This window comes from Trypanosoma conorhini, assembly GCF_003719485.1.
Source record: "Trypanosoma conorhini strain 025E chromosome Unknown Tco_14.4_contig_00068, whole genome shotgun sequence".
NCBI classification, from domain to species: Eukaryota; Euglenozoa; class Kinetoplastea; order Trypanosomatida; family Trypanosomatidae; genus Trypanosoma; species Trypanosoma conorhini.
In genome coordinates this window covers 1-27,998 of record NW_021704155.1, presented here as the reverse complement: position 1 = coordinate 27,998, position 27,998 = coordinate 1, and the positions used below count along the sequence as shown (strand labels likewise).

The 27,998-nt window shown below is 56.4% G+C and overlaps 10 protein-coding genes across 10 annotated transcripts, besides 22 other annotated features; all 10 read left to right on the top strand.

The window, feature by feature from the left end:
- Positions 1–30: 30 nt before the first annotated feature.
- Positions 31–58: a microsatellite.
- Positions 59–61: 3 nt separating this feature from the next.
- Positions 62–2,770, top strand: Tco025E_01896 (uncharacterized protein; the record flags this gene model as incomplete). The annotated part of the gene is made up of 1 exon (XM_029368832.1): positions 62–2,770. The coding sequence occupies one exon, from the start codon at positions 62–64 to the stop codon at positions 2,768–2,770; it is 2,709 nt and encodes a 902-aa protein (XP_029231059.1).
- A 178-nt stretch (positions 2,771–2,948) lies between these two features.
- Positions 2,949–2,981: a microsatellite.
- Positions 2,982–3,110: 129 nt separating this feature from the next.
- Positions 3,111–3,488, top strand: Tco025E_01895 (uncharacterized protein; the record flags this gene model as incomplete). Its single annotated transcript, XM_029368831.1, has 1 exon — positions 3,111–3,488. The coding sequence occupies one exon, from the start codon at positions 3,111–3,113 to the stop codon at positions 3,486–3,488; it is 378 nt and encodes a 125-aa protein (XP_029231058.1).
- A 160-nt stretch (positions 3,489–3,648) lies between these two features.
- Positions 3,649–3,678: a microsatellite.
- An 851-nt stretch (positions 3,679–4,529) lies between these two features.
- On the top strand, positions 4,530–7,682 carry Tco025E_01894 (putative DNA repair and recombination protein,mitochondrial precursor; the record flags this gene model as incomplete). Its single annotated transcript, XM_029368830.1, has 1 exon — positions 4,530–7,682. The coding sequence occupies one exon, from the start codon at positions 4,530–4,532 to the stop codon at positions 7,680–7,682; it is 3,153 nt and encodes a 1,050-aa protein (XP_029231057.1).
- Positions 7,683–8,055: 373 nt separating this feature from the next.
- Positions 8,056–8,085: a microsatellite.
- Positions 8,086–8,675: 590 nt separating this feature from the next.
- Positions 8,676–8,709: a sequence feature (GA-rich).
- A 72-nt stretch (positions 8,710–8,781) lies between these two features.
- On the top strand, positions 8,782–11,514 carry Tco025E_01893 (putative DNA repair and recombination protein,mitochondrial precursor; the record flags this gene model as incomplete). The annotated part of the gene is made up of 1 exon (XM_029368829.1): positions 8,782–11,514. One exon carries the CDS (start codon positions 8,782–8,784, stop codon positions 11,512–11,514), a length of 2,733 nt encoding a protein of 910 aa, XP_029231056.1.
- Positions 11,515–12,083: 569 nt separating this feature from the next.
- Positions 12,084–12,107: a microsatellite.
- A 134-nt stretch (positions 12,108–12,241) lies between these two features.
- Positions 12,242–12,268: a sequence feature (A-rich).
- Positions 12,269–12,461: 193 nt separating this feature from the next.
- Positions 12,462–12,484: a microsatellite.
- Positions 12,485–12,661: 177 nt separating this feature from the next.
- Positions 12,662–12,718: a microsatellite.
- A 46-nt stretch (positions 12,719–12,764) lies between these two features.
- Positions 12,765–13,523, top strand: Tco025E_01892 (14-3-3 protein; the record flags this gene model as incomplete). The annotated part of the gene is made up of 1 exon (XM_029368828.1): positions 12,765–13,523. One exon carries the CDS (start codon positions 12,765–12,767, stop codon positions 13,521–13,523), a length of 759 nt encoding a protein of 252 aa, XP_029231055.1.
- A 1-nt stretch (position 13,524) lies between these two features.
- Positions 13,525–13,554: a microsatellite.
- A 115-nt stretch (positions 13,555–13,669) lies between these two features.
- Positions 13,670–13,778: a microsatellite.
- A 44-nt stretch (positions 13,779–13,822) lies between these two features.
- Positions 13,823–13,901: a microsatellite.
- An 830-nt stretch (positions 13,902–14,731) lies between these two features.
- Positions 14,732–14,763: a microsatellite.
- Positions 14,764–15,277: 514 nt separating this feature from the next.
- Positions 15,278–15,303: a microsatellite.
- Positions 15,304–15,738: 435 nt separating this feature from the next.
- Tco025E_01891 (uncharacterized protein) lies at positions 15,739–16,437 on the top strand (the record flags this gene model as incomplete). Its single annotated transcript, XM_029368827.1, has 1 exon — positions 15,739–16,437. One exon carries the CDS (start codon positions 15,739–15,741, stop codon positions 16,435–16,437), a length of 699 nt encoding a protein of 232 aa, XP_029231054.1.
- Positions 16,438–16,776: 339 nt separating this feature from the next.
- Positions 16,777–16,819: a sequence feature (GA-rich).
- A 42-nt stretch (positions 16,820–16,861) lies between these two features.
- On the top strand, positions 16,862–18,529 carry Tco025E_01890 (uncharacterized protein; the record flags this gene model as incomplete). Its single annotated transcript, XM_029368826.1, has 1 exon — positions 16,862–18,529. One exon carries the CDS (start codon positions 16,862–16,864, stop codon positions 18,527–18,529), a length of 1,668 nt encoding a protein of 555 aa, XP_029231053.1.
- Positions 18,530–19,343: 814 nt separating this feature from the next.
- Positions 19,344–22,196, top strand: Tco025E_01889 (uncharacterized protein; the record flags this gene model as incomplete). Its single annotated transcript, XM_029368825.1, has 1 exon — positions 19,344–22,196. One exon carries the CDS (start codon positions 19,344–19,346, stop codon positions 22,194–22,196), a length of 2,853 nt encoding a protein of 950 aa, XP_029231052.1.
- A 271-nt stretch (positions 22,197–22,467) lies between these two features.
- Positions 22,468–22,515: a microsatellite.
- Positions 22,516–22,610: 95 nt separating this feature from the next.
- Positions 22,611–22,631: a microsatellite.
- A 206-nt stretch (positions 22,632–22,837) lies between these two features.
- On the top strand, positions 22,838–24,214 carry Tco025E_01888 (uncharacterized protein; the record flags this gene model as incomplete). The annotated part of the gene is made up of 1 exon (XM_029368824.1): positions 22,838–24,214. The coding sequence occupies one exon, from the start codon at positions 22,838–22,840 to the stop codon at positions 24,212–24,214; it is 1,377 nt and encodes a 458-aa protein (XP_029231051.1).
- Positions 24,215–24,462: 248 nt separating this feature from the next.
- Positions 24,463–24,490: a microsatellite.
- A 79-nt stretch (positions 24,491–24,569) lies between these two features.
- Tco025E_01887 (putative tubulin-tyrsoine ligase-like protein) lies at positions 24,570–27,476 on the top strand (the record flags this gene model as incomplete). Its single annotated transcript, XM_029368823.1, has 1 exon — positions 24,570–27,476. The coding sequence occupies one exon, from the start codon at positions 24,570–24,572 to the stop codon at positions 27,474–27,476; it is 2,907 nt and encodes a 968-aa protein (XP_029231050.1).
- Positions 27,477–27,556: 80 nt separating this feature from the next.
- Positions 27,557–27,638: a microsatellite.
- Positions 27,639–27,684: 46 nt separating this feature from the next.
- Positions 27,685–27,722: a microsatellite.
- Positions 27,723–27,732: a microsatellite.
- A 220-nt stretch (positions 27,733–27,952) lies between these two features.
- Positions 27,953–27,998: a microsatellite.

Below are 27,998 nucleotides of genomic sequence, written 5' to 3'. Positions count from 1 at the left end.
TGAAACGGGTAAGCAGGAAGAGGGCAAAGCCACACACACACACACACACACAAACACAAATATGACGATCCTTTCGAGACCCACTCCCTCCCGCTCGCACCGTTCATGGAAAGTTACCGTTGGCAGCCTTGAAGAGCGCCTCTGCGTTCAGCAACGCACAGAGGAGGGGCTCAAGAAAAATAAACGACTTGCACATCGTCTCTTTTACCGCGGCACGGATCTTGCGCAGTTCCGCATTATTTACTCCTCTAACCCGCTGGACTACGCGGCAGACGCGGCGAGGCAACATGCGGCCCAAAAGGAAGCAAATACATCTCCACGGGTGGTGCTGGCTGTCGCTGACGACCCCCAAGAGATTATGCGCGACTGGGAAACACTTGCGTTTCTCTGGAAGAAGCGCGCCGCGTTGAACACGAGCGACTTGCTGACGGCGGACAGCTGGAACAGACTGCGCGGTTGCATCGCGGATGTTCCTGTGCCGGCTGGCGCGCCAACGGTGGGCATAGGGCCCAAAGCAGACGCTGAGCGTGGGATGCTAAGAGGAGGAAGTTGTTGCTTTCCCTCTTCTTCTTCCCCCTCCAGAGCGTCAGCGGAGGAGGAGGTGTCAAGTCGGGAGCCACGGAGGCAAGAAGAAGCGAAGTTGGATGCCTATGACGTCTTCCTTACTCGTTTCATGCGTTTATGGCATTGGCGTTACCCCTCGGGTACGTTCCTCTATCTGCTTCTCCTGGCTCTTGCTTCGAGGTGCGGCACGATGCAGTTCCCGGTTTTTTGTATTATGACGCTCCTGGCCGGACTTACGTATCCCCTTGGAGCAATGACCGACGAGGAGCTAGCGGAGGGTGGGCAAATGCTTTCTCGGTTAGAAACGCTCCTCGGTTGGCGCAGCCCGCGGCAGGTGGTGACCGCGCTGATCACCCTTGTCGTGGTGGAACACGTGGTGGAGCTTCTCTTTCCACAGTGGCGTTTCCTGGATGCGCTGGAGCGTGTCTTGCTGCCCTTGCTGGCCGCATCGCTTCTGTACAGCGGCGCGTCCCACGTCGCGGCGTCAGTGAGTCCGCAGACGCCCTTGGCCGCCATCACGGACCACGCCCTCGAGGCACCCGCCAGTTTGGCTGAGCAAACCGTCGTGGACGGGGAAAGCGGGGAAAAGCAATTCGTGATGGACGGGCATCTGGACGCGAGGCCTCCCGCGTTGGATGCGTGCGGGAAGGCCCTTCGCGACGAACTGACACCCGAGGGACCCTTTTCTGCAATCATTACTCGCTGCATCGAGTTTGCATCAGTGTCGAACGGCTGGGTGGTGCGCGAGAGGCGGCGGAGCGGCGTGGTGGTGTTGGAAAAGCAGAGCCCTTACTCCAAAAAATCGGCCGTGCTTTTTATTGCCAACATCCCCCACGCGAATGTGGGAACGCTGCAACACGTGCTGCTCGACGATCCTGAGTTTAAGGACGCCAAAAATTCCTACGCATACCAGTACGACAAGCTATTGGCACAGAGGGCAAGCGTGGCGGCGTTAGGCATAAACGAGATATTGGTTTTGACGCGCTACAAATCGTCTCACTGGGGCGTTGCCTGCCGAGAGGTGCTGAACTGGGTCAGTTGCGCCAACCTTTTTACCCCGGCGCAGCAAGAGGCACTTGGGCTGCGGCGCGATGATGGCAACGGATTGCTGGCTTTCGCCCAATGCGGGGTGGCGTGTGCAGATGACGCCGTTGCACTTCCACCCGCAATGGCCTCGGAGTCTCATGAGCGCGCGGCGGCGCACATTTACCTCATCATGGGCCTTGAGGAGGCGGATGGCTCGTTGACGCTTCACGTCTGCCACGACGTGGACCCCAAAGGCCGCCTTCCCGACCGATTTCACTCCTTTGCAAACAAACAACACGTTGCAAAGTCCGAGGCAATTATGGCGCTGTTGGGCAGAATTGGTCCCAAGCCAAACATTGTGCGCCCGTACGTCAACGCGAGGGACTTTGATCCTATCATCCGCCACGCGCCGTCGTGCGACAACGCAACGCCAAACGGGGACGCTGAAGCTTGTGAACACGCAAGGGAGCCGGCGCTCGAAAAAACTATGCCCGACCCAGAGGTGGAAAGGATTGCAAGGCGCTTTGTACAAGAGCTCCTCCTGCGTGAATGGAAATTGCATTCCGAGAAAAAAGGCACCTCCCTCTGGACAACGACGACGCCGTGGTCTGACAGGAAGGCGATGAGGACCATCTCCTTCGTTCCTGGTGTGACGCTGGGTGATGTGGAGGCCGTTGTGAAGGATTTGAGCCTCGCAGCAAAGCTGGACAAGAGCATTGAGAACAAGGTGATAGTCGAGAAGGTTTCTGACGCCGTAACGTTGTACCGCACAACGTTTCACGCTCCGATGTGGGGCGTGGCCGCACGCGACGTAGTAACGCGTGAGGCGGCCGCGTACTACCCTGACCTGGCCGAGTGCGAGGCACTGGGGCTTCCGCTTACCAGCGGGGTGTCGGAGGGTTCTGTGCTTCTCTGCGCTGGCGAGGACGCGACGGAGGAGTTGCCGACAACCCCCAACTATTGCAGGGGGCGTGTGTTCCTCTTCGGTGTCTTAGCGGAGGAGGTGGAGGGCGAGCCGGGCGTCCGGGGCGTTCGTCTCGTGCGATGTGCGGCGGCGGACCCAGGTGGATCTATTCCGAACATTGTTGTGGATGCCGCGCTAGTGATGCAGTTGGAAAACGCAGCAAGGCTGTCGGCGTGCGTCAAGCAGCATGCGTCTGCTAGGCGAAACGGTTCTTGACACCACGGCAGTGCGCGTTAGCCGCATGGAACAGGGAAGGGGGGAGGGAGGAAACGTATGAGTAAACGCCTTTTCCCTCTTCCACTTTTTTGGTTTTGTAGTTCTAATTATTCAGTGGCGGTTGGGGGTTCTTTTGTTGTTTGCCTTCGTCTTTTGAGGGTTTGCTGTTTGCATAATGCCATCCACCCCCTCCCCTCCCCTCCCCTCCCCCACTGGACGCGGTGCGGCTCCTCCGTTGGTCTTTTTGACCAACGCGCCTGCCGCCTTCCCACGGAGGCCGGCGCATACGGGGTTGATTTTGATGCACTCCCACCGCGAGTGTCCTTACTTATGTGTGCGAATGTTCGCGTGGGGGGTGCGTGGCTTTTGTCTTTCTTGCGCGGCGGCCGGCTCTCCCTGGCGAAGCCGAGGGCCACCTTGCCGTGGTGCCAGGCTTCACTGCCTCGCAAAGAGGGAAGCCGAGGGCCAGCAGTTGGCTCCTTTGGGTTTGCGTTGGCTTTCGGTGGCGGAAGTCAGGCTTTACTTTGGGCAGGCGCCGTGCGTGCAGGAGGCCCGAGACAAAGTCGGTATACTTCCAACCCAGCAGCCGCGCGCGCCGAAGTTTGGCGCCGTAACACCGCCGGTAGCTACGCGTAGCGGCAAAAAATACTCTGCACGTGCGAAGGTGTCGGCCCGTAGCGCCGCACTTGCAGCGACGAAGAAAAACGTGTGTGATTGAAGTGTAATTAAAAAATGCCTCCTTTGCTCTTGCCAATATTTTCAGAAATATGTGAATGTATGTATATGTGACTTGGTCGCTACGTCTGCTTCTTCGTCGCTTTTGTCCTCTTTATTTTTCTTCTTGCGTGTTTGTGTGTCACTTGGCACCGCGCTTGCTGCACAAACACAAAAACAAACAAAAACAAAACGCCAGACGGGGGACCCGCTGCAGAGGACTGAGGCGGACGGGGGACGGCGTTCGGCGACCGTTTCGCCGTCAATCCGAAGGGGTCCACTTTGCGCGGAGGCTGCGGCGAGCGGGGAGTGCGAGGCAACGCGGCGCAGGAGCGGCGGAACAAAAGGGACCGAAGTGTCCCTGCCTTCGATACAACGTCCACACGCCACCATCACCGCCGCCGCCAGTGGCGACAATAGGCTGGGGCGGGCGCGCGCGTTGGGGCGAGGGAAACACAAGGAGCGTCGCGAGCCCCTCCTCCCGCCCCTCTTCACTCGCCTCGGCGTCTGAGTGAAAGCGGGTGGCGGGAGGGGGCGGGGAGGGCCGCTGCCCCACGGGGCGCCTCGGCTGTGCGACACAGACCGGAGAAGGGCTGCACGTACCGACACAAGATAATTCTCCCCACACGCACGTATACAGGCACAAAATAGGGGTCGTTATAAGAAGCGGGGGAAGACCTATTTGTTTATTGTCTTGCTTAAACAAAATATTATTTTAACTTATTCATAGAGGTCGCTTTGCATAGAGGGTGTTGAAGGTTGACCGAAGAGGGATCCGGGCCGCCGTCGTACAACCACGCACACGCACTCACACTCACACAGTGAGAAGAGGTGGGGAGTCGTGTGTGCTGGTTGAGGAGGAGGATAAATAGTCCTAACGGAGAAAAGACTGGCGAAGCTGGAGACGATTCCGTGTGTGCGTGTGTGATTGTTTTAGGCCCCTGCTGTTAGGAAGAGGGGCGTACGAGAGGAGTGTGTGAGTGGGGAATAAAGGAAACACAGAGAGGGAGAGAGAAAACGAAAAAGGACGTGGGAATTTACGCGCATGACTCAGTTGTCGTCGCTTGTTTCAACGGCTTTGAAGTACAAAAGCTTCTTGGCACCTTTGGCGTGCCTTAGCCGTCGTGGAGTGAGTGGCCCCCTGTCGCCCGTCCTTATTCGCCGCGAGGCTGCATTGCCGTCTTTGTCACCTGTGTCGAAGTGTTTCGTCCCCGCCGCCCTCCTCTCGTACGTCCCTCCCCTGACAGGGGAAGGGGCGCCGCACGTCCCTGCCGCTTCACCTTGGGCGGAGGCGTCGGCTGGGATCGTCGGCGTGCGCACACATCCTCACTGGCGGCGGCCGTGGCGGAGGCAGCAACTCGCGTTTGCAGTGAGGTGTGACAGTGTGGCTCTGCAGCACCAGCGCCGGGGCATAGCAACAGGCGACGGCTGCGTGGCCGACGGCGCATGCCCTACGGCTTCAACGCTGGCTGAGTCACCCGGGAAGCAAGTGGAGCAGGATAGGGCAAAGCAGGAGGGGAGACGTGAGAGGCCGCGTCTAATATGTCTGGCTTGGCGCTCCATGAGGCCGGCTAGCGGCGCGGCGTGCAACGATAACAGTGGAAGACTGCGACCGTGCAGTGGCACCGCTGACTTAGTCGGCGCCTCAGGCGGAGGTCGTCCCCCGCCCTCTTTCACGACTCGGTTAGGCTCTCGTGAAGCCACGGCGGCACTCCGTGAGGCGCCACAAGAGAAGGAAGAAGGGCAAGCGCATGAGCAGCGACTTGATGAGGGTATCGGTCAGCTGCAGAAGGCAACAGCCATGACCGTGTTAGGTGGAGAAAGCAAACTGCAGGAAGAGCCGGTACGCGCCCCTCCCTCCGCATTTCCGCGCACAGTGGCGACTACGAGGGTAGGAGGTCACCACGACGGGGATGCTCTTGTGTACAATATTTTTACGCATCGTGTAGTAAAACGCTCCGCCGCGAGCGTACGAGCTTTGGGGGTGTTGGGCATTGGTGTTTCCCACGAGTCACAGGAGCTTGACGTCGTGGATCCCGCCGCCCTTCTTGAGTTGCGAAGCAAACTCCTCATGAAGGCGGTGAGTTGGCCGGCGTTGTGGCGGAGCCCCCTCTTCCGACAGGTGCAGCATGTCCTTCTGCGTACAACAGGAAGAGAAGAGGCGGGCGCGGTGGTGGAGGAGATTCGGGGTTTAATTCGCACACACTACCAACGAGCCAAAACTCGCAGCGGCGTGGGCGTCGTGTCAAATGATGACGCCGTGGGGTCCCCAGATGGACCCCTCGGCAATGAGTCCAGTTCGAGCAGCAGCATGTTGCTGGAGGAACGATTATTTACGTATCAGGATTTGAATGCAGAGCAGCAGCGTGTTGTGGATTTTGTGCTCGAGGGGCACAACACATACATTGGAGGCGGGGCTGGTACGGGCAAGTCGCTGCTGCTGCGTGTGATTAAGCAGGAGCTGGTGCGCCAGGGACTCGCGGTTGCCATGACGGCAACGACCGGTATTGCGGCGACACGAATTGATGGTGTGACGCTGCATCACTGCTTTGGCGTGAACATCCATGGCGAATGCACGCGTCGGGCAGAACTGCGCGCGTTTGACGTAATTGTCGTGGACGAAGTTTCAATGTTGTCGCGGGAACTATTTGAGTCTCTCGAATACCAACTGCGGCGGGCAAACGGTGTGGAGCTGCCCTTCGGTGGGGTGCAGGTGATTTGCTCTGGCGACTTTTTGCAGCTTGGGGCAATCGCCTCTTTGCCCCTAGTGCACTCCGCGGTGTTCCGACGGAACTTTGCGATGCTTAAGCTGCAACAGTCGGTGCGTCAGTTGGGGAACGACCACTTTGTGCGACAGCTACAGGAGCTGCGCCGGGGCATCGTCCCCCATGACTTGCAGGACACGGTCACCCTCTTGTCACCTGGGGAGAGTAGGGCGGCCATGATGACGAACGACGAATCCGCCGTAAAGCTGCTGCCCACAAACAAGGAAGTTGATGCGATCAACCAGACCGAGTTGGAGAAGTTGTCTGGGGAACTTGTGGTGTTCCCTGCCCAGCTCCAGTCACCGTCGCTGTCTGGTCGTTGGACGGCAACGTACATGCTGGCCGCCCAACACGGGGACGCAAGCGCCGTAGATAAGAATAAATTACTCGCGGCACTGGAACAGTATGTGTTTGAGTTCGTGAAAAAAGTACCACATGCCTCTAGTCTGACAATTTCACTTTTGGGCCAGCGGCACGTTGTCCTCTACAAGTTGTTTGTCGACGCCTTTGTATTCCGGGTACGTATTCCGCACGAACTCAATGAGAAGGATGAGCAAGACCTGGCGTGCCACCTGCGCAACCTGGAATCCTGGCTCCCGGCGCAAGGGCTGGGAGTCCAGCTGAGGGAAATCGTGGCGTCCCCCGAAGGGCTGCACACCGACGTCGACGAGTACAGCCTGACCCTCTACGCGAAGAGCTCCACGATGATGTCACCGCTGGGACTCAAGAAGGGTGCAAAGGTAATGCTTCGCACCAATCTTTCCCCAGGTCTTGTGAATGGCAGTCTTGGCGTCGTGGTGGGTTTTAAGGAGTTGAAACTGGAGTGCCTGCCGCGGTACCTCACTAAATCTGGGCGGCTGGACGCCGCGGATAGTTACATCGAGTTCCTTCAGTACGAGCACAGCTTCCCGGTCGCTTTGGCTCCAGAAGTGGACTTTGGTGGAGGGAGAGTGATCGTCGTTCCACCCACGACTTTTTCTGTCGGGGGATTATCGAATACAAACCACTATCACATGGGCATTGTGGCGTTTCCGCTGTGCCTCGCCTACGCCTTTACCGTGCACAAGGTGCAAGGGCTGACGTTGGTGGGGCGCGTGCATCTTGAGCTCTCCCGCATGTGGCCCTGCGAGCATCTGTTGTATGTTGCCATGAGTCGTGTGCGGAACCCGGAGCAGCTGACGGTGTCCTCGTTTCACAGAGATTTGGTTCTCTGCGCCACGGAATGCTTGCTCTTTGATGAGTCTCTGCCGCCCATTGAGGGGGTGCGGGTCTTGCCACACTTTTTCCAAGCCACATGGCGGCGTGTTCCAAGTCGACGCAAGCTGGCTCTCCGTCAAAGGCAGCGGTCGAAGAAGCACGCGAAACACGATGACGCTGGCACGCAAAGGGCCTCTGCAAGGAGGCGAGCCAGCGTCGCTTCTGGTCGTCGTTGAGGGGGTGGCGCCACCGGCTGCCACAGGTGTGGAATACTACCGTTGTTTCTGTCTGTTTGTTTGCTTTTGTGTTGCACGCTTTCACGCACCTCAGCCCAACCCCTCCATTCCATGCCTGTGGAAGTTCGCCGGGTGACATCATAGAGAGGGTTTTTTTTTTTGCTTTTGCTAACTTTTCCCTCTGGAGGTTGCGCCACGCAGGAGGAAAAGTGTGCGTGTGTGTGGAGGGCGGCCGCCGTCCATCGCCGCCGCTCCCCCGCGGAGCGGCGAGTTAAAAGGCGCCTTCAGCACCTCCTTTTCGTCGGTTTGTTGCAGCGACGAGGGGTAATGCAGAGCGGCGGCCGCTGTGAACGCGTTGCGGTTGTCGTGGGGGGATAGCGAGAGAGGGAGAGGGAGAGGGAGAAGCACGAAAGCGGCACACCGACATACATGCGTACATAGAAAACTAAAATATATCATGTACCTTTTATCCCCATTATTTTCCATGTAGGGGAAAAGTAAGGCTTAGACGATTCCACTCTGTCTTTTTTTTTCCTCTTTTCCTTCTCTGCCTCCGCTTTGCATCACCTCTTGCGCGGGTGACTGAGTGGGGGGAGGAGGGGGCGGTGCAACTAACGCATGGACAAATCCAATAGATATCATGTCATGACATTAACAACAGTCCAACTGCAATGGAATCCATTAATTTTTTCCTCTGCTTCTCTGTTTCTTCTGCGTTGCCGATCTTTCTCTCTCTCCGGCTTATGCATATATGCATATATGCGTAATATATACAAACATTTGCGTCTCTCCTGATTTCTCGGTGTTTGCCGTAGCTGCTGCTTTCCTCTTTCCGAAGGACATAGAGGTCGCCTCGAGCTGAAAGGCCGAGAGGACTGCCTGTAACCGGAAAGGAAAATAACAAAACCAGAAGAAGAAAGGAAAGGAGTAGTGGTGCGTTTTTCAAATAGACCAGCAATTGCCCCCTCCCTCCCCCGACAACCAAAGCACGCGTTTTTTTTTCTCTTATTGTTGCTCTTTTTTTTTTAAAGTCCTGCCGCTGGTGGCTTTGCTTGGATTGCCTTCCCATCGTCTCACCGCCCCCGTTACTCTCACTGCGATGCTGCGCCGCTTTGTTGTCCCCTGGCTGTGCGCAGGGGTCGCGGCGCGAATGGCACTGACGGGCTACGAGAGCTACGCGCGACGCTTCATTGGAGAGAAGCAGCCGAAGGCGTCTTCACCTAAGGCCAAAGATGCGGCTAAGCGACCCATTAAACTCCCGACCGCCGTCGAAGTCGTCGCAGATGCCCAAATGAAAGCAGCAAGCAAACGCAATCTCCAGCTACCGCAGCCAAGGCTGCAGGGTGTTGCTCCGGCGTCTGCGCAGCTTAAGCAGAAGCGGCTTGCGAGGAAGCTGGACGAAACAGGACTTCCGGCGGCCTCGCCTCGTGCGCCAAAGCAAGAGCTTGAGATGATGCTACCTGTAAGCAAAACTACGCAGCAGGGCCTGGGGTCTACGCTGGTGTATAATGCGCTCACTGGCCGTATGACCTCGGAGGTGTCCCCGTCAATGCTTTGCCTTAAGAGCATAGGGTTTGGTGTCAATGAGAAGCGCCAGGTGTACTTGGAGAAACCGGAGGTGGTTCGTCAGCTGTCACAGAAGATGCGCAACGGGACGGCGACGCTCCCCGCGCACTGGCCAGTTTCTATCATACGTGCCCTAGGTGTTATCCTTCGCAACCGCGCCATTTTGGATCCTGCCGAGGCGATTCAACAGATGATCCAGGTGAAAATCAATAACTTGGCACATAACCGTTATGCCGCTATTATTAACGCCGTAGGTAGCGGCGACATTGATGATGCCTTGGACCAGCCTTCTGATGACCTGCAGGCGGTGGAACTCAACGAAGAGCAGAAGCAGGTGATTGAGCTCGCCCTCAAAGGACACCTGCTGTACATTGGTGGGAGTGCAGGGACAGGAAAGACGGTCTTGCTGCGTGCGCTAAATCATAGACTGCAGGCGGAACGCCTACGTGTCGCCATGACGGCCACGACAGGGGTCGCTGGGTGCCACATTGGCGGCTCTACATTTCACCATGCGCTGGGCGTCAACGCACAGGGAGAGTTTCTCCGCAAAAGTCACCTGTTAGACTACGACGTTATCATTGTGGACGAGGTATCCATGCTTTCGAAGCGAATGTTTGAAGAGTTTGACCGAACCCTGCGCGAGGAAGCGGGGACGCCCGATCTTCCCTTCGGAGGGGTGCAAATCATCCTCTGTGGGGACTTTCTGCAGCTTGGGGTGATCAACGAGTCCTCCATTATCAGCTCCAGTCTATTTCAGGAGTCGTTTGTAAAGCTGCGTCTCGAGACACAGGTGAGACAGGTCCCTGACAGCGCATTTGCAAACTCCCTACAGCAGCTGCGCCTGGGCGTTGTTCCAGACAGCCTTTTGCAGTCTGTGCAACAGCTCCCTGCTGGAACAATGGTGGAGTCGGCGGTGAATCTGCTTCCCACAAACAAGGAAGTCCACGCTGCGAATGAGCGGGAGTTGCAACGGCTCCCCGGGGACGCCGTCATGCTGGTGCCAGAGACGGGTATTACTTCCCTCAAGTGGGACGCCACAGCCACACTCCTGCTGCGTACTAAATCGGACTTCAAAGAAGAGGAGTTCTCGAAGCATGTGCGCTCACTTCTGCAGGCGACACTGGACATGCCCAAGGCCTCACTGCTTTGCCTCTACCGCGTCTACGAGGATGGGCACGCGATGCGTGTTTGCCTTCCACAGGGGGAGAGTGCCACGTGGCGGGATGCGATGCGTGAGCGATTCTTGGAGGTTGCGGGGCTCATTAACGACTTGGAGCTTGGCGCCACCGTGACTGAGATTCTGCCGAATGGTGACGGCATGCACACCCCCGAAATTGAGGAATACCTTCAAAAGTTAATGCAGAAACACCCGATTGCGCAACCGGTAACCTTCAAGAAGGGGTGCCGTGTCCTGCTGCGTGCAAACCTTACCTCACGCCTGGTGAACGGAAGTATTGGCACCGTGGTGGACTTTGTGGAATGCGCTCTTCAGAATATTCCTAGCTTCCTTCGCTCTGATCGCGTGGACAACTGTGTGGAGCGATACCGAATTTTCTGCATGACGGAGTGCGGAATGCAGGTCCCCTTGTTGCCTGTCGTGCGGTTTCACAGTGGGGAGACCGTTGTAGTTCCTCCGTGGGAGTTCAACGTTGGGGGTGGGCCAATCACGAATTACTACAGCCTGAGTAGTGTGGCGCTGCCGTTGTGCCTCGCCTACGCCTTTACCGTGCACAAGGTGCAAGGGCTGACGTTGGTGGGGCGCGTGCATCTTGAGCTCTCCCGCATGTGGCCCTGCGAGCATCTGTTGTATGTTGCCATGAGTCGTGTGCGGAACCCGGAGCAGCTGAGTATGTCATCCTTTCAGCACAGCATGGTGGTCGCCAATAAGGAGTGCGTGGAGTTTGATCGCAAGCTCCCTGTCGTAGGTGCGTTGCCGTCAACCGCGAACTTTCACGTCTCCTCATGGAAGCGCTGCAGCGACACCGTTTACCACCTCCGGCGCCGAGGCGCCTCCCTGAGCCACCTCCTCACCGGAGCCGCCCTAAATGAGGGGCATAGCACCGACGCCGGAGGAGCAAGGTTGGTGAACCCGGTGAAGGGTACATTAGAGCACTCGGTGCTTGTGGCGCGCCGGCTGCGGAAGCTTGTCAAGTGCACGGAGCGCGCAGCGAAGTTGCAGGCGAACCGTCGAAAGCCTCAACCCGCCCCAGCCGCTAACAGCACCGATGACGCTGACGACACCACGGCGGTGGAGCACATTTTATAGAAGCACCAAAACGCGTTTTTTTTTTCTTCCCCCTACTTTTTTTTTCGTCAATGACGTTTTATTTGTCACCCCTTTTCTTGTTTTGTTTCTTTCAACTCAAGTGAGGGCGGAGGAGGAGGGACGTCGTGGAGTGCGGAGAAGGTTCCCGCTCGGACCGGGTCGTGGTGAGGCCCACCGGCTAAGAGTGGGGCAAGCCGCACCAGCACGATGAAGCGACATCCGCGTCCTCAGCATAGAGCAACAGCAGGTGTCATGTATGCCACCTTCACCACCATCCTACTCCCCCCTGTTTTGTTTACCGTTTAGAGCACTAGAAAACGAGAGAGACGAGCTCGAGGAGTAAATTGAAGTGACAAGGAAATAGACTCCCCAAGCACAAAAAAGAACTTGATTGTGCCATGCGATCTTCCGGCCCTTCTCTTTCGTTTGCTTTTTTTTCTTCTGGCTCTGCCGCTTTCTTTTTTTGCCAGGTCAAGGCTTTTTTGTTGTGTGTGTATTTGTGTGTTCATTGACCCCCCACCCTCTAACATCACCCGCATTAGTTTTCTGGATTTGTACGTATCCAGCACTATATATATATATACATTTATGTACGGTTCCTTTGTTTCTGCGGGTGTGGCTCTCCTCACCAGTTCACCCGGTGTGTTGGTACCCATAGACAATTTTCATTTTCCCTCCGTTTACGAAGCATGAGTGCGTTGCTTGCGTTTGTACCGTGAGAGTGTACTTTTTTTTTCGTTTCTTTTTTTCTTTTATCTGGAGTGTGTGTGGGGGGACGCCTCCATCCCCTCGAGGAGGGCGCGCCGTAGAAGTCGGCGCGTGAAGCGTCACTCCGGAGGGAGAATAACAATAGCTGCGAGAGGCTGCGAAAAGGGGTGGGAGGGACATGCGGCCCCTTTTTTCTGCTGCCGCGCGTCTGTGCTCTTCCTTTTCCGTCTCTCTCCCTCTGTGGGTATGTGTGTGTGTGTGTCCGCTCAACGACGCCATGGGCGTGTGGCCCCAGTCCCCACACCGCCGCCCACTGCACGGAAGCACCGCCACCGGCCTCCGTCCATCTCCCGCTCCCTCCCCACGCTTTTTCTGCCTCGCTGTCCCACTGGCCTGCCGCACGCTGGAAGCACTGAAAGGTTTTTTTTTTCGAAGGCTTACGAACCAACAGACACAGTTACACCCACACAAACAAACAAGCAAAAAAAAAAAGCAACGCAAGAGCCCAAGAAGCGAGTGGCGGGGAAACGAAAAAAGGCCAAATGTCTGCATTCACCATCCCTGAGAAGCGCGAGCAGCTGATAATCATGGCGAAGCTCGCGGAGCAGTGCGAGCGCTATGATGAGATTCTTGTGTGTATGAAACGTGTGGTAAAGCTAAGCCCCGTCCTCTCTTCGGAGGAGCGCAACCTACTCTCTGTGGCGTACAAGAACGTTATTGGGGCCCGGCGTGCGTGTTGGCGCAGCATCACCGCCCTCGAGCAGAAGGAGGACATCAGAAAGGACAAGAACGTCACCCTCATCAAGGGCTTCAAGAAGCAGATCGAGAAGGAGTTGAGCGATATCTGCTCCGACATACTGGAACTTATCGACAAGCACCTCCTACCCAACGCGGACACCAATGAGACAAAGGTGTACTACCTCAAGATGAAGGGCGACTACCACCGCTACTACGCCGAGATTGAGACAAACACGGAGGAGCAGAAGAACAAGGCCCTGGAGGCGTACACGCAGGCGATGCAGTACAACTCCTCGCTTAAGCCCACGAGCCCGATCCGGCTTGGCCTCGCGCTGAACTTCTCCGTCTTCTACTACGAGATCCTCAAGAGCCCGGACCGCGGCTGCCAGTTGGCGCGCCAGGCCTTCGAGGAGGCCCTCAGCGACCCCAGCGTGCTCGACGAGGAGCAGCACAAGGAGGCCGCCCTCATCATGCAGCTTCTCCGCGACAACCTCGCGCTCTGGACGGAGGACGCCCATCCGGAGGGGCACGACGACGGCACTGCCATGGAGGAGCTCGAGTAGCGCGGGCGGCGGGCGGGGGGGTGGGTGGGCGCGTTGGAGAAACGGCGCCGGCGTGCCGACCGGTGAATAAAAGAAACAGAGAGAAGGAAAACGAGAGAAAAAAGAAGAGGGGCGAGGGGGGAAGAAAAAAGAAAAAGTGTAGTGCGATCAAACCGAAAATGAAAAAAAAAAATGATGAAACGAACGTGACACACTAAAAAAAAAAGGAAGAAACGAAAAGGAAAATGAAAAGGAGAAAAAACACACACACAAAAAGTGAAATGTTTCCCTTTATTCATCGACGTATGAAGCTGAAACCCAGACGGAAAAGGAGAAGAAATGAAGGGGCGGAAAGTAGAAATAATAGGGGGAGGGGGAATGCGTGCAGAAGAAGGAGAAACCTTTTTTATTTTTAAGGGGAAAGCACAGAGTGAGGGGGCGAGTCACGCCCCACTGTGGCTCTTGAGGAGATTGTGTGCGTGTAGTGTGGGAGCGAAAAGGCGAGTATGCGACGAGGGCCGAAGACAAACGTGGAGAGAGATGGAGAGGTATAATGTAGACAGAGGAGAAACAAAAAAAAAGAGGTGAGGGGAGCACGAGAAAAAGGTCTATGGACTGGAAGGCGTCTGCAGGCAACAACCACAAAAGGAGGGGAGGGGACGAAGGAGAAAATAGTGAGAAAAATAATAATAATGAAACACAAGGACACCGGAATCAAAAATTGATCAGATGGAATCGATGCATATCGTTTCCTTGTGCTCATTTTCTTCCCTCCCTGGTTTACTTTCCCACGCTCAGCTTCATTTTTGTTTTGCTGTTTGCGCGCGCTCGCCACCTGCTTTGCGAGGCGGTTGGGGAAGTGTATTATAGAGCCCGGCCCTATTTTTGCTGCTACTGCCGCAATGACTAGTTGCGTTGTGGCGTTTAGAGGACGGACGGTGGAAGGAAAAGGAAGGGTGTACTCACTTGACGGGAAAGGGGCGTGGGACTACAACGTACGCAGGCGGCTGGGAGAAAAATAACGGAAATGGATGCTGAGAAACGCGAAGAGCAAAATTAAAACTGGCCGTAGGCGAATGTTAGCAATGAAACGCGAACGTGTAGAAGCTGGACTCCGTTGAGCAAGGAGAATAGAAAAGGAAGAGCAAAAAAAAAACGGGGGAAAAAAGAGAGATGCGGGCGCACGCCTACGCATTGGGGGCCTACTCTTCACGCCCATCTGCCAAGCTTTTTTATTGTGTTGGTTGTTGTTGTTGTTTTTCTCTTGGTGAGGGCAGTGCTTCTTATTGTTCTTTCGTTCCTGTCTCTCTCTTATGTGGTTAGATCCGCCGCCTCCTGGCGATGGAGTGGAGGCGATGAGAAAAAGGCGAGTAAACGTTGGGAGGAATGAAGCAAATGAATGGACCTGTTTTTGTTCCTATTTTTGTTCCTCTGCTGGGGCGGCTGGCGATGCTGCGTCTGCTGACCTTTTTTGGGGGGTGGGGTGAGGGGAGGGATGTGTGTTTTTTTTATTGCTCTCCGCTTCTGGCGTTCTTTGGTTTTGTCTCCGTTTCTTCATCTCTGCTCAATTTTTTTATATCTTTGCTTGTTTCCTCATCTTCGCTGCTGTGAGGCCGTTGTGTGTACGCCCCTCCCCCACGATCTGGCGGCCGTGTGTCGCGTCTCTTCCTTCACTCCCATGGCTTTCCGCTGTCGTCGATGAACCCTCTTCTCCGTTTAGCTCTTTGGGGGGGGGTCTCTTCTTCCTGGGTGAACGGCAGGAAAACGTGCAGCTACCGCCGCCGCCGCCGCCGCGCAGCCGTGCTGTGTCTTTGCGTGCATGACTCTGAGAGGAGAGAAGAATGTATTCGATATCCGGACTCTCTCCATGTCTTTCTTCGTCTCCGCCTTTTCCCTTGATCTCCTTTCGCTCGTTTCGCCCACGTTGTTGCCTGCATGTGATGTTCGTCCTTCATTTTTTTTCTTTCACTTTGCCTGCCTGCGCTTTGGCACTGTCCTTCTCTTTCCTTCTGTTTGGTCGTCTGTTCTTTGTGCACGCTGTGTGCGTGCGGCGATGCACACAGCAAGCAATTCCGAAGGGTGGACACGCACCCACGCAAGGGGCAGAGGGAGCGAGGAGGGAGGAGGCGGGGCGCAAAGCAGCCAGACACAGTGCTTTTTGCATCCTTTCAATTGAAGGCGTGCTTAGGCCCTCCACCACTGCAGGTGTGTGGAGTGTAGAAGGAGCAGGGAGGGAATGCCGCCGCTTCCTGCTTTCAAGTTCTTTTTTCTTGCCATACGACAATTGTCGAAGCCGGTAGTGAAGGCAATCGTTTCCCGAGCCCAGAACAAGGCAACCATCACGCGTGCTGTGTGCATCGGCTTCGGTCGGTTCTCCTTGGGAATCTCTCTTGTCATTGAAAAGTGGACCGCGGAGGACAAATCCCGCGGCGGCCATGGGTCATGGGCCGTCCCAGGCCGCTCAGCCGCGAAGACAAGCGAACCTGAAGAGGGATTGCTGGTGGTTCCGAGGTCCCGTTCTCTGTTTCAGACAGCTGCGCCACCGCGTGGATCTTCAGGAAAGCAACGGATTGGTCGACTCTTTTTTCGTCGTCCGATGCAGAGCTCGTGGGGGGCGTTTCGTTCGGCATATTCTTCTTCCATTGAAGAGGAAAGTCTTGTGAAAACTGGGGCGGAGGTTCTCATAGAGTTGCTGGTCTATTCTATTCTTGCTGTTGCTCTCTACTTTGAGGTGAGCACCTCCTCCCAAGCGTCTGAGGCGAAGGAGGCGCGTATGCTACAGCGCATTGAGGCGCTTGAGGGCAAGGTAAACGAGCTCATCCAGGGCGATCATGTGGATGCAGTGGAGGCGCTTGAGGTGCCGAAGCGGGTCGTTGTGGGCCGCCTCGAACGCATGAAGGAGGGAATGAGCAACGCCTTATTTTGGCTGGTGTAAAAATGGCAGCCTTGACGTTGGAGGTGCAGCTCTCGCAGACCTTAGATTGGAAAGGAAGAGACTGGAATGTCCTTTGATTTTATTATCATTATTTTTTAAAGCTCTCTGAACTGCTTCCTGGTGTGCGTGAGGAGAAGGGAGGGGGAGGGGACACGTTCAAGCGCGAGAGTCCAGGGACATGAAAAAGCTGCTGGCGTACGTGCGCTGGAAGGCTCGTGTGGGCACCGCACCATTGTGCCTACTGTGCGGCAAGGCTGACTCGGACCATTTGCCTCTTGCGATTTCACGCGCGCACGCACACGCGGGCTTCCCCTTCTTCTTTCCTCAGGTATGCCTATCCTCCTGTCTCGCTCTGGCTCTCTCTCTCTCTATTTCCCTCTCTGTTGCTTTCCGTCTGGTGCCGGCGCTTTAGCAGGTGGGTGGCATGCGTGCGGAGGAGGGGGAAAAGGTGCCCCCCTCCGCCCCGGGCAATGGCCTCTCCGCGGAGGAGGAGCTGCGGCAGCTGCGGAGCAAGACCAACGCGTGGAAGCAGTCGGTTGCCGTCCAGCTGGGCGAGGCGGCCAAGAAAAACAAACTGCTGCGGGATGAGTTGAAGGACGTCGAAAACAAACACGAGCGGGACATGCTGGCACTGCGTGTTCAACTCGACAAGGAGTTTCGTGAGCGGACGAACCTGAAGGACGAGGAAATCAATGACCTGCAGCGGCAGGTGACGCAGCTGCGTGAGGAGAAGCGGCGCATGGCGGAGGAGCACGAAAAGAACCTGGAGGAGACGGCCAGTCGCGTACGCGAAAACAGCCGGCTGGAGCACGTGTCGCAGACCAAGACGGAGACGGAGCAGCATGAGGCAGAGCTACGGAAGCTGCGCGACGTCATAGAGCAAAAAGAGCAGGCGCTTGTACAGGCAGAACACGAGGCGGCGGTGATGAGCACCCGCCTCGATCGGTTGGGGGAACAGTACAGAGAATTGTCCGGTCTTATGATCCATGATGAGGGGCAGCTTGCTAAGCAAGAAGCAGAGGCGGAAGACGATGGAGGCAACGGTGAAGCTGCCTCACAGCACCTAGTGAAGTTGAGCGATGCGGCGCATAAGCAGCAGTTGGAGACGGCACGCTCAGAGCTGCGCAGTTTGGAAGAGAAGTTTGCCGGGAAGTTACGAGAGGCACAACGGACGCACGAGGTAGAGCGGCAGCGGTGGGCGGAAGATATTTACCAACGCGAGGAACAACTCCTGGCACTGCAGACACTTCTGCGACAGGCACAATACGAGGCTGAAACCGCCAACCAGCGCATTGCTGCTGCAGCGGCGGAGAGGGAGCGGTCGGAGCAACGCCTGGCTCAGAAGGTGGCAACGCTGAGTAAAGAGTTGGCAACGCGAATGGAACAGTCACAACAGTTAAACGTGGAGGTGGGACGCCTGCAGCGAGAGGTGAGTTCGCAAGAAGCACTTATACGTAGTCTGGAGGAGGATGCCCGAATGCGGGAAGAAGCCTTCACCTCATTGACTCTTTCAGAAGACAATCGTAACCTTGTACAGGGGCTTCAGGGGGCACTGCAGGAGAGCCGTGAGGAGGCGGAACACTGGCGCTGCAGGTATGAAGGGGCCCTCCAAAATGCGTCAGTTACAGCCGTTGCTATGCCTTTTGAAGAAAGCGAAAATGACACGACCACACTCCTGTCACCTGAACTGACCCAGCGGGAGGAGGCCCTGGCTAAAGAGGAAGCCCGTCTGGAGTCGAAGGCGAGGCTGCTGAAAGCTACAGAGGCGCGGTTGGAGGAACTCAAGAGGTCGATTGCCTCACAGGCAAGTTTTATACTGCAGCAGCGTGGCGGCGGCGATGGTGGACAGCGGGGGAATGTTGAGCGATCCGAGAAACAACGCCGCGGCGGAAACTTTTTCGCCTCCACACGACGATACATGCAGATGATGCGGGAACAACATGGGGAGGAGCTTTTTCTTTTGCCAAGACGTCTGGCGTCGCGTCTTCTTTTTATTCGTTTGCGCACGGCCCTGCCAGCGTTCCTCTTGTTCATCTGTATCTTACTCTTTTTTTTCACTAGACGGTGGACGGGGCCTGTTGACTCAGCATAGGTGGAAGAACTTTGGAAGCAACCTGGTTTCTGCCCCCCTTTTGTGTGTGTATGCGCGCGCGCAAGCGGCTTGGGTTCTTTCTAGTGCAGAAACGGGCTGCAAACTCGGTCCTTGGTTTCGCATCCGTTGCGCTCATCACTCAGAAACGTTTGTGTTTGTCGCCTATGTGGAGTTGAGGAGAAACCCCTTCTTTGAATTCTGTGTCTTGTGGGCTGCTGCTGCTGCGCCTTGTACCGATGTTTAAAGGTGAAGTATGCTTCTGCCCATCCCGCCCATACTTGCCTGCTTTCCGTCACCCACGCGCCAGCGAATTTCGTTGGCCTATTTGCCTGCCGCGCGCTACGTGAGGGACTTTCGCTTAGCGGAGAGGGACGGCATTAAAGTGGACGTGGGAGCTGCTGCACTTTCTCTTCCCAAATGCTTCGAGCTGAAGCACGAGGGTGGGGGAAGGGAAAAGAACTACGATGCACAGCATGTTTTGGTTCGTGTGTGTGTGCGTTTTTGTTTTTCCGTCGGCGCTTGTGTGTCTTGAGGATTGGGGTTCAACGCGGAACCAGCGCACATCATGCTTCGTAGTGTTCGGTTCCCAGCCACGTGGCCAGCATTGTTGTTCGCTGCAGGTTACGTGGGTAATGCGTTGCAACCTCATCGTTTACTGTTGCTATTGCTGTTTGTCTTACTCTCTACCTTTTGTTTTTGCCTTCGTTTTTCTCTTGGTGGTGGGGGTGTTCGTTCCTTTTTCCCGCACTCCCTTCCTCGCGTGACGCTTCTTTCTTTCCTTCTCTGCGGCGGCGTAGTCTTCGGAGCAGGCGCCATGTTCCGAAGGAGGGCCCCGGAGGTGGTGCGCCGCTCCGTAATGGGGGCGGTCGCTAGGGCGGAGGAGGCGGACGAGACGCTGACGCAGATCCTTCAGGTCTTTAGGGGGGCGGCGGAGCCGTTCTCGGACCTTGACGAGACCATCGAAGGCGATGGCAGCGCAAGGCGGCAGGGTGCGCAGGCGACCCCCGCATCGTCCCCCGCCATTCTTACCTCCAGGGGCTTCTCCGCCTCGCTAACGTGCCCCAAGAAGTTTTACTTGCTGCAAAAGCGTCAGGACCTGATTCCCAACATGTCCATCGGTGAGGCTGTGCGCCTCGATGATGGGGCAGCATTCAACGAACTCGCGCGGAGGTGGGATCGCCTCCAATTCGGTAGTCGAGCCGTCGTTGTGCATGAACGGGACTTCGATCAGGCGGTGCAGCGGACAGAAGACACCCTTGTGAGGTACTTCCAAACTGTGCATGCGCAGTTGGGCGAGCAGGCACCGTCCCTGACCATTCACCGCCCGGCCTTCGCCGCACCGTTTGGTGGCAACTCCATGTCACCAACCGCGGCAAGTCCTGTGGAGCTGCGGGCACGACCAGCGGTGTTGCGGTTTCGCCCAAAGGACAATCAGTGGGTTATTATTGATGCGGCAGCGGTGATTGACCCATTCGGAAACGCCACGCGCCTTGGGCAGTGTCTTCAGCGTCTGCATTTCACAACCATTGCCTTTCGTTACTGGATAACCCAGGCACACATCCCAATCCAGATACGCAAGCGCTTCCTAAACATTGACCTCGACACCGTGACGGAGGAAAGCCTCAAGGGTCATCGGCTGGAATCCACGGCACAAGTGGCGGTGCCACTTGACTTAAAACGCAGTGGCTTCCTGCATATTCGACAATTTTTCCCCGGGCCCGTGACACTCATGGATTGCGACCCGTCGCGCCTGGTGAAGTATGTGCAGCGACTCTCCTTGGAAGACATGCTGGAGGCGGACACAAATTCCAACCATCGTACCACTGGGGCCTTGGATTTCAGCAGCATCAGTTTGCGCGAGGAACCGCTTCTGGCGGAGCTGCAGAAGGAAGTGGAAACACTGCAGAAGCGTGGTGTAGACCATCGGCACCTAGGCACTAGTACCTCTAGTCGAGTCGCAAAGAGGAAGGAAACAGAACTGCGTGAGCTCTTCGCGGCGCAGCAAAAACTTTTAGAATCCCTCATTTGTACGCGTACGCTGCGGCTTATCGAGCAGGGCCATGACGCTGCAAACGTGCAGAAGTGGACGAATTTTGCGCACCACGATGATGCCATTGTGAAGTCCACCTTCGGCGAAGGAGACGAGGCCCGCGACGAGGATTCACTCGAAGGTAAAGGCAACCGAAGGAAGAGTCCGGCTTCGAAGACGAGAAAGAAGGAGGAGGCGAGTGGCGTTGCAGGCCACAACAATGGCAGTCACTTGCCCGGCGTGCCGGCGTACTCGGAGTTCATAGGCGCCCACTGCTCCCGCGGTGACGTCTGCCCTTTCTTCGCGGAGGGGTTGTGTCTGCCAAACAAAATTGAGGACCCGCTGATGCAGTCTGACAACCACCTCTTTACCCTCCCCTCGACGGCTATTTCACGCAAAGCGATGTGGTGGACGCAGGGGCTTCGTACCGCGCGCGATGTGTTGTACCAGTATAAGAAAGGGACGATAAAGCTAACTGCGCCGCAGCTGCGTCACGTGAAGGCCGTTGCTGCAGGCAAACTGGGTCTAAACCCAAAGGAAATTGAGGACTTCTTCTCGCGCATCCGTTATCCGGTGTTTTTTATTGACTTTGAGGCGACGCAGTTTGCCCTGCCACCCTTTGAGAAGTTGGTGGCGTACCAGCCCACCCCGTTTCAGTTTTCCATCGATGTGTTTCAGGAGGACATCCTCACCGAGACCCCCACCCATTACGACTATCTGCACTTCGGCAAGGGGTACTCGCCCAACGTTGATCCGCGCCACGGGTGCGTCGAGGAGTTGATGCGCATTGTGCATCTTGAGCGCGCGAAGAAGCGGCAGGCAATGGAGGACTTAGGCGAACTTGAGCGGATACGGAAGCAAAAACTGCTTCTCGAGCAGGAGGAGCGGGAGGCGGCAAAAGGGGCAAAACGACGCGGGCGAGCGCCGATCAAGCCCAAGCCTCTCCGCATAACGAAGCATAACCCGTTGTCGGAGCCTCTTCACCCATACGATGGCTGCTTTATTGCACACTTTGCAAGTTTTGAAAAGTCGTGTTTGGAGAAGCTCGGTCAATTGGTGGATGAGCACAAGGAGGAGATCAAGCAGTTTTACTTTTTGGACACACTGGATTTGTTTAAGCGCGGCATTGTTCACCCCAATGCACAAGGCTCCAATTCTTTGAAGAAGGTTCTCCCTGCGCTCTGCCCAGACTTTCAGTACGGCGTCTTTGGTGAGGAGGGAAGTGGCGAGGACGCTGACGCGGCGGACGTGGACGCGGGCAACGGCGGCAGACAAGATGAGCAGAAGGGCGAAAATGCGATGGGTGTGTATCGTCTCTGGTACCACCACGAGGGCGGGGGTTCGCTTAAGGATCTCCGTCAGGTTGCCATGCGAGACTCCCAGCGCCGAGGCGCGAGCGACGCGCCTGTGCAGGGGCAGCAGAGGGGGCTGTTGCTGCCGCCGACCCGCAAGGAGTTGCGAGACAGGGCGTGGGCCTCGCTGCGGATTCAGCTCCTGGAGTACTGCTCGCTAGACACCAGGGCGCTCTACGAAATCATGCGCCAGGTGTGGCGGGAGAAGGAGGCGGCGAAGGGGGTCAAGCCGGATAAGGGCGGCTGGGTCATGACAACCCCGCTTCCTCGCGAGTTTGACTTGTGACTCTCGCACAGGCGCCAGAGAAGCTAAAAATGAAGGGCGGTGGTGGTGGCGCTGGCGGTGTTGTAACGGATGGGGGAAGAGACATAAAATGGCGAGGCGAAAAGGTGAAGACACGCAAAACAAAGCCAAAAAGAGCCTTTGAAGAAAAAAAAAAGAGGAGTGGGAGTGGGAGGAGGAGGGGGCGCAGTAATAACGACAACGCGGGTGACAAATTGAGCAGAGGAAGGGGCGAGAACCGAGTGTGTTGTGTGCGCTGTGGGTTAATGGAGTCAGAGAGAATGAAAGGGCGAGAGTGAGCGAGAGAAAGAAAGAGAGAAGACCACTGCACACGGTGCTGTTTTGTTTTTATTATTGTGTATTCTCCAAGGTGTCATCTGCGTGTCCCCCGGTTATTGTTGCTGTTCTTGTTTTGTACTCTCCCTCTCTCTCTCTCTCCACACTTGCATACATATACACATACACGCACGTTCTCCTCGTGGTGGGATGACACGCGCCCAGCCCTCACACGATTTTGCTGTAGGCGCCCGCGAATGGCTGCCCCCTCCTCTTCCCTCCTCTGACTTGTTGTTTCTTGCAGGAAAGTGAGCCGAGAAACGACGGTAGGGGCGAAAATAGAGGCAATAACAACAACAACAACAACAATGCCGGTGGTGGTCATGTGCGACGGCGCGCCAGCCTCTTTGAAGGCGATCGGGTGGGCCGCCGTTCCGGGGAATCTGACGCGGCAGCACGAGGGCGAGCAGCTCATCCTCGTGCACGCGTGGAGCAGGGATGCCGTGCAGCGGCCTTCACAGTTTAGGGAGCCGCCCGAAAGGCCACCCTCACTCGACGACGCGCCCTCGCTGAACCGGCTCCCGCTCTCCCAGGTTGTGAAGGGCACGCTTGAGGCAATCACCGAGAACAAGCTGACTCGGGACACCCTCAACTACAAGTTAGAAACAATGCTTTTGGGTGATCCCGTTCTGCATGTGGCGTTCCCACCCGCTGCACTGCCTACGCAGGCTTCTGCCAAGGCGTCTTTGGCAAAGAAGGAGCTCGCGGCGCAGCAACAGCAGCAGACAGTAACGCAAACAGACGCAGAGATTGAGGCTGCTGCACGAGAGGCAGAACAGGAAGCAGCACAAAGCCGCGCCACAAACATTGCTTTGTACGCCAAAGAGAGGGCGTTGCACCATCACGCAAAAGCCATACTACTGGGGGCAGGAAATTCCATGGATGGGAAGAGCATTCTCCTTGGACTTGTTGCCAAGACGGTTCTTCGTGAGCTGCGTCAACAAAGCGTCCTGTGGTTTATAAAGAACAATGGCTGCACAATGCGGCCCACTACTGCCATGGTGCGCTATGTCGTTGTACTAGTTCCCGCATCCAATGATGAGGAATCGCTTGAGCGAGATTGTCGTGTGGTGCAATATGCCTTGGGGCGCCGTAGAGAAAAGAGCATGGACACTGTGAGTGCCGTCATTGTCGTTGAGAGCGCCACTTCACCAGAGCAGGTAGAGCGGTACTCGCAGGCGATGCGTGCCCTGCTCCAAAGAAGCGCACCGGCGACGGATTCTAAGGAGGTGGAAGATGTGCATGGTGAGGACCCTCCTCCCCCTCCCGCCTCCCCCGCGACGGACGGTCCCCTCTCAGTGGATAAAAATGAGGTACCGTCTGGCGAGGAGGGGACGCCTCGGGAGGCTGCGCTGGATCCCGGAGAGTCCTTGCCAGCCGCTGAAGAGGTGAACGGTGCCGCGGAGGAGCAGCAATGGCCAGAGGTTTCCTTGTGTGAATTGCGCACCACCAAGCAGGTAAGCGTGCCGATGGCGGGGAACGTGGCGGGTCAGGTTGTAAAATTTCTTCAGCGGCACAAGACAGACGTCGTGGTGTCTCCCTCAACCCTTCCGGAGGAGCTCCACATGGCGCTGCTTTCCGTGTCGAAACCCCATGTTCTCATCGTGCCTGCGGCTGATAATGCTGCAGCTGGTGCAGCTGCCGCTACGGAGCCGCCTGAGGATGAAACGAAATGTAGAGAATGAGTGGTGCAGCAGCAGCAGCCCCCAATAGGGGTGCCTGTGTGTGTGTTTGTGAGCTTGGATTTTGGTTGTAACGTTGCAGTTGGTGGATGTCTCGGGACCATCTCTCTTTTTGCTGATGTCGCTGCTGGGAAGCGGAAGAGGAAGGGAGCGGGGAGAATGAACAAAAAACTACTCTAGGGGGAAAAAACAATTCCCTCTCTTTTTCCGCTTCCTTGGATTCATGCTCTGCCGCGAATTCTCCTCCTCTCTTTCTTTATTGTTTGTTTGTTTTTTTGTCCCAAGCAGCTGTGTTCTTGTGGTCCGTCCTCTTTATATATATATATCCCTCTCTTTGTGCAGCGAAGCTCCGTCACACATGGCGGAACCGGTGATAGCTAAGCTGGGGACGGGGGTGGTGGCGGCGGCGGCGGCGGCGGGTTTGCAGCCAACGGAGTTCTCATCCCCCATGCCATCGCGGGAGGAACACACTGCCATCGGCGGCAGGGCGCAACTCTTAGCTGCAGCTGCCGGTTCCCGCGGGGCGCCACGGGTGGAGGTGCCAGCCTCGGTAGTCCTGCGGCGGCGACGCGGCAACAGCCAGCTGCACCCCCAGCAGGATGCCACATCGGAGTGCGGGGAGGCGCCCGGCACGGGGAAGCCGCAAATCACTGTTTTCACGCAGCACGGCCCCATTCACACGGCGGGCGATGGCGGCCACAACCACGCCCCGCACGCTGCAGCTATGGCGTCGTCCAAGGTGTCTCTGCGAGCCACGGGGTCAGTCGCCTCCAGAGGAAAGGGCGAGGGTGGGGCGCACGATGGCAGCAACGGAGCGGCATTGCAGCGTCACTGCTCCTCTGAGCATCCCCGAAGGCAAAATAGTTTGACGCGGCATAATGAGGGATCACTCGTGGAGGTGCAAAATGGCGATAGGAACTCCGCTAGACGGTCATCACGGCGTCGCAGCGGCAGTAATGCCTACGGCAACGGTAAAACCAACGAGGTTGCCACAATAGACGGCAACAGTGGGCATAAATCAGCGGCCTCTATCTACACAGTCGCGCATTCTGCCGTTGGCCTGCACGCACCCCTTACGGCGCTGCGCCTGACCGACCTTGAGTGCCCCGTTGCAAAGCGCGGGCAGGTGACGCTCCGCGCCAAGGCAAACAACACGAAATGCTCACGAATGCGGCATAAAGTAGTCAACCTCTACTTGTGTAAGTACTCACTTCTCCGGATCATTGCAGAGGAGCAGGGATTTAGGACGCAGGAAACAGAAGAGGAGTTGGAAAAGAATCAATTCAATCTAGTATGGTCCGACACTGTGCTTCCGTTGACGCGTCTGGTAAGACTGGCAAACTGGCAGCGCACCAATCATTTTCCCTCGATGTATCTGCTCTGCCGCAAGGGCCACTTGGGTGTCACACTTGGAAAGATGCGCCGAGTGCTCCCCTCGCACTTTCTCTTCTACCCGAGGACATGGTCGCTTCGCAGTGAGCGGCATCAGTTTGTGCGGTTCATGATGGCGCTCCGCTCCAGGAAGGTCTCCAGGTTTTTCATCCTGAAGCCCAATTCCGGTTGCCAGGGCCGTGGCATCATCATCTCGAGAGACCCACTGGCTGCCGTGGAGGACGCGGAAAACTACATTGTGCAGAGCTACGTCGCGAGGCCGCTGCTGTTGGAGGGGCGCAAGTTTGACCTTCGCGTGTACGTCTTGCTCACCTCCATTCGCGCCCCATCGATCTTCATGTTCAACGACGGCCTCGTGCGGCTCTGTGCCGAGCTGTACGAAAAACCCAACGATGGCAACGCCCGCAACGCATGCCAGCACCTGACGAACTACGCCGTGAACAAGCACAGTCCGGAGTATGTGTTTAACGATAACGCTGAGCATGGCCACCTTGGCAACAAGCGCAACTTCAAGTTTCTTAATGAATGGTTAGAGGCAGCAGGTCAGTGCCCAGAGGAGTTTTGGTCGTCCGTTGCCCACGTCATTTGCAAAACCATCCTTGTTGCGCAGCCGCAGATCGCCAGCGTCTACAACTCCTGTTTTCCGCGGCCAAACGACGGCTACAACTGTTTTGAGCTGCTGGGCTTTGACATCCTCATTGACTACAAGATGAAGCCGTGGCTGTTGGAAGTCAATCACACGCCCTCGCTGGCCACCGACACCCCGCTCGACTACGACATCAAGCACGCCCTCGTCAGGGAGGTGTGGGATATTATTGGCATCAAGGCCTCCGACAGAAGGCAGATGGAAAAAAAGGAGCGGGACGACTTTATGCAACGTGTGATGCGAAAGCCGATGCCCACACAAAATGCGACAGGCAGCAATGGTGTGAGAAGCAACGAAGTCATATCGTCCACCGCGACACCCGCCACGAACTCCCTGTCGCAACAGCAGCAACAACAACTCCTCAAGACCACCTCGACCCTCACTGCGGCCACGCAGGAGCAGGCCATGGAGGCGGTTAGCCTCGTTGAAGAGCGGCGCGCTCACGAAGACGCGAAATTATGCAACTTCCAGCGCATCTACCCCACAACACATGCGCAGCACCAGATCGTGTATGACGCCATCCTGACGCAGGCCCAGGCACAATTTGGCTCACCGCGCCCTTCCTGGGTGAGCTCGCCTGCACCAAACTCGCCGCAGACAACAGAGGAGCGTCAACGACGTTTTGATTCCCTAGCTGTGGGCATGAACACCCCACACCGCGTTCCCCTCGGGATGAGTCTGCGAGATCGAAGTGCGTTGCCGACCCCAGTTGAAACAGGCGCGGATATCTCAATTAATTCTCCCTCGAATATTTCTACGCTCTCCATGGGGCAACAAATGCAGCGGCTTTGTGAGGACATGAAGCTTACTCAGCGCCGTGGCAAACTGACACCGCGGGTAGGCTCTTTCCTCAACCCCACAATGGGCAGTAAAAGTGGTATGAGCAACGACGAACAACACCCCACCCATGGACCCTCGGATTCACCGCCATCGACTGAAACGGCGGCGACCAAGTTGGCACCAGGGCGGAAGCGTCCAGTGCTGGGCCGTATATCTGTGGTGAAGGGCGCTGACGGCCCACCACGTAAGCTGCACATCATTACTACGAAGCTGACACCCTGTGGACCCCCTGGCGCACCCCCTGTTGACACTTCTCCACCAACCACAGACCGTCTCGAGGCGATGCGGAGCCTGCAGCAGCGTCTTGACCAAGATGCTGAATGTGAACGATCTCCGTCTCATGACAGTGCTGATGGGAGCTCCTTTGGCTTAGGGGAGGAGGAGTAGCAGTCCTGAACGCGGCCTCACAGTCTCTTGCATGGCGTTATTAATTCGTTCCTCCTTCTTATTTAATTTTTTTTCAGCGTTGTTGTTCGTGTTTGTTAGTGTGTGCGTGTGTTTCTGGTTCTTTCTTTTTCTCTCTCTGTGTGTGCGTATGTGTGTGTGTGTTGCGGCAGAAGTTTACGTCGTACTATTGCAAGCGAATAGAAAACAGGAGAGAGAGAGAGAGAGAGAAGGAGGAGGAGTAGGGAGGGGGCGGAGAAAAGCATAAATCCAAAAAGGTGATACACAACGTTCCTCGGAGAGTTGTGGAATATAAGTTGACCATCACTTCTCCCCTCCTGACGATGATGAGGATGATGTTGGTGGCTGTTTCATCCTCACATTCCCTCACATTCCCACAAACTCACTGCCACAAGGCATGTGAGTGGCCGCGCAGGCATATGCGCGCCCCGGAGTTTCACTTGATGATGGTGGCTTCTTCTCTCTCTCTCTCTCTCTCTCTCTCTCTCTCTCTCTCTCTCTCTC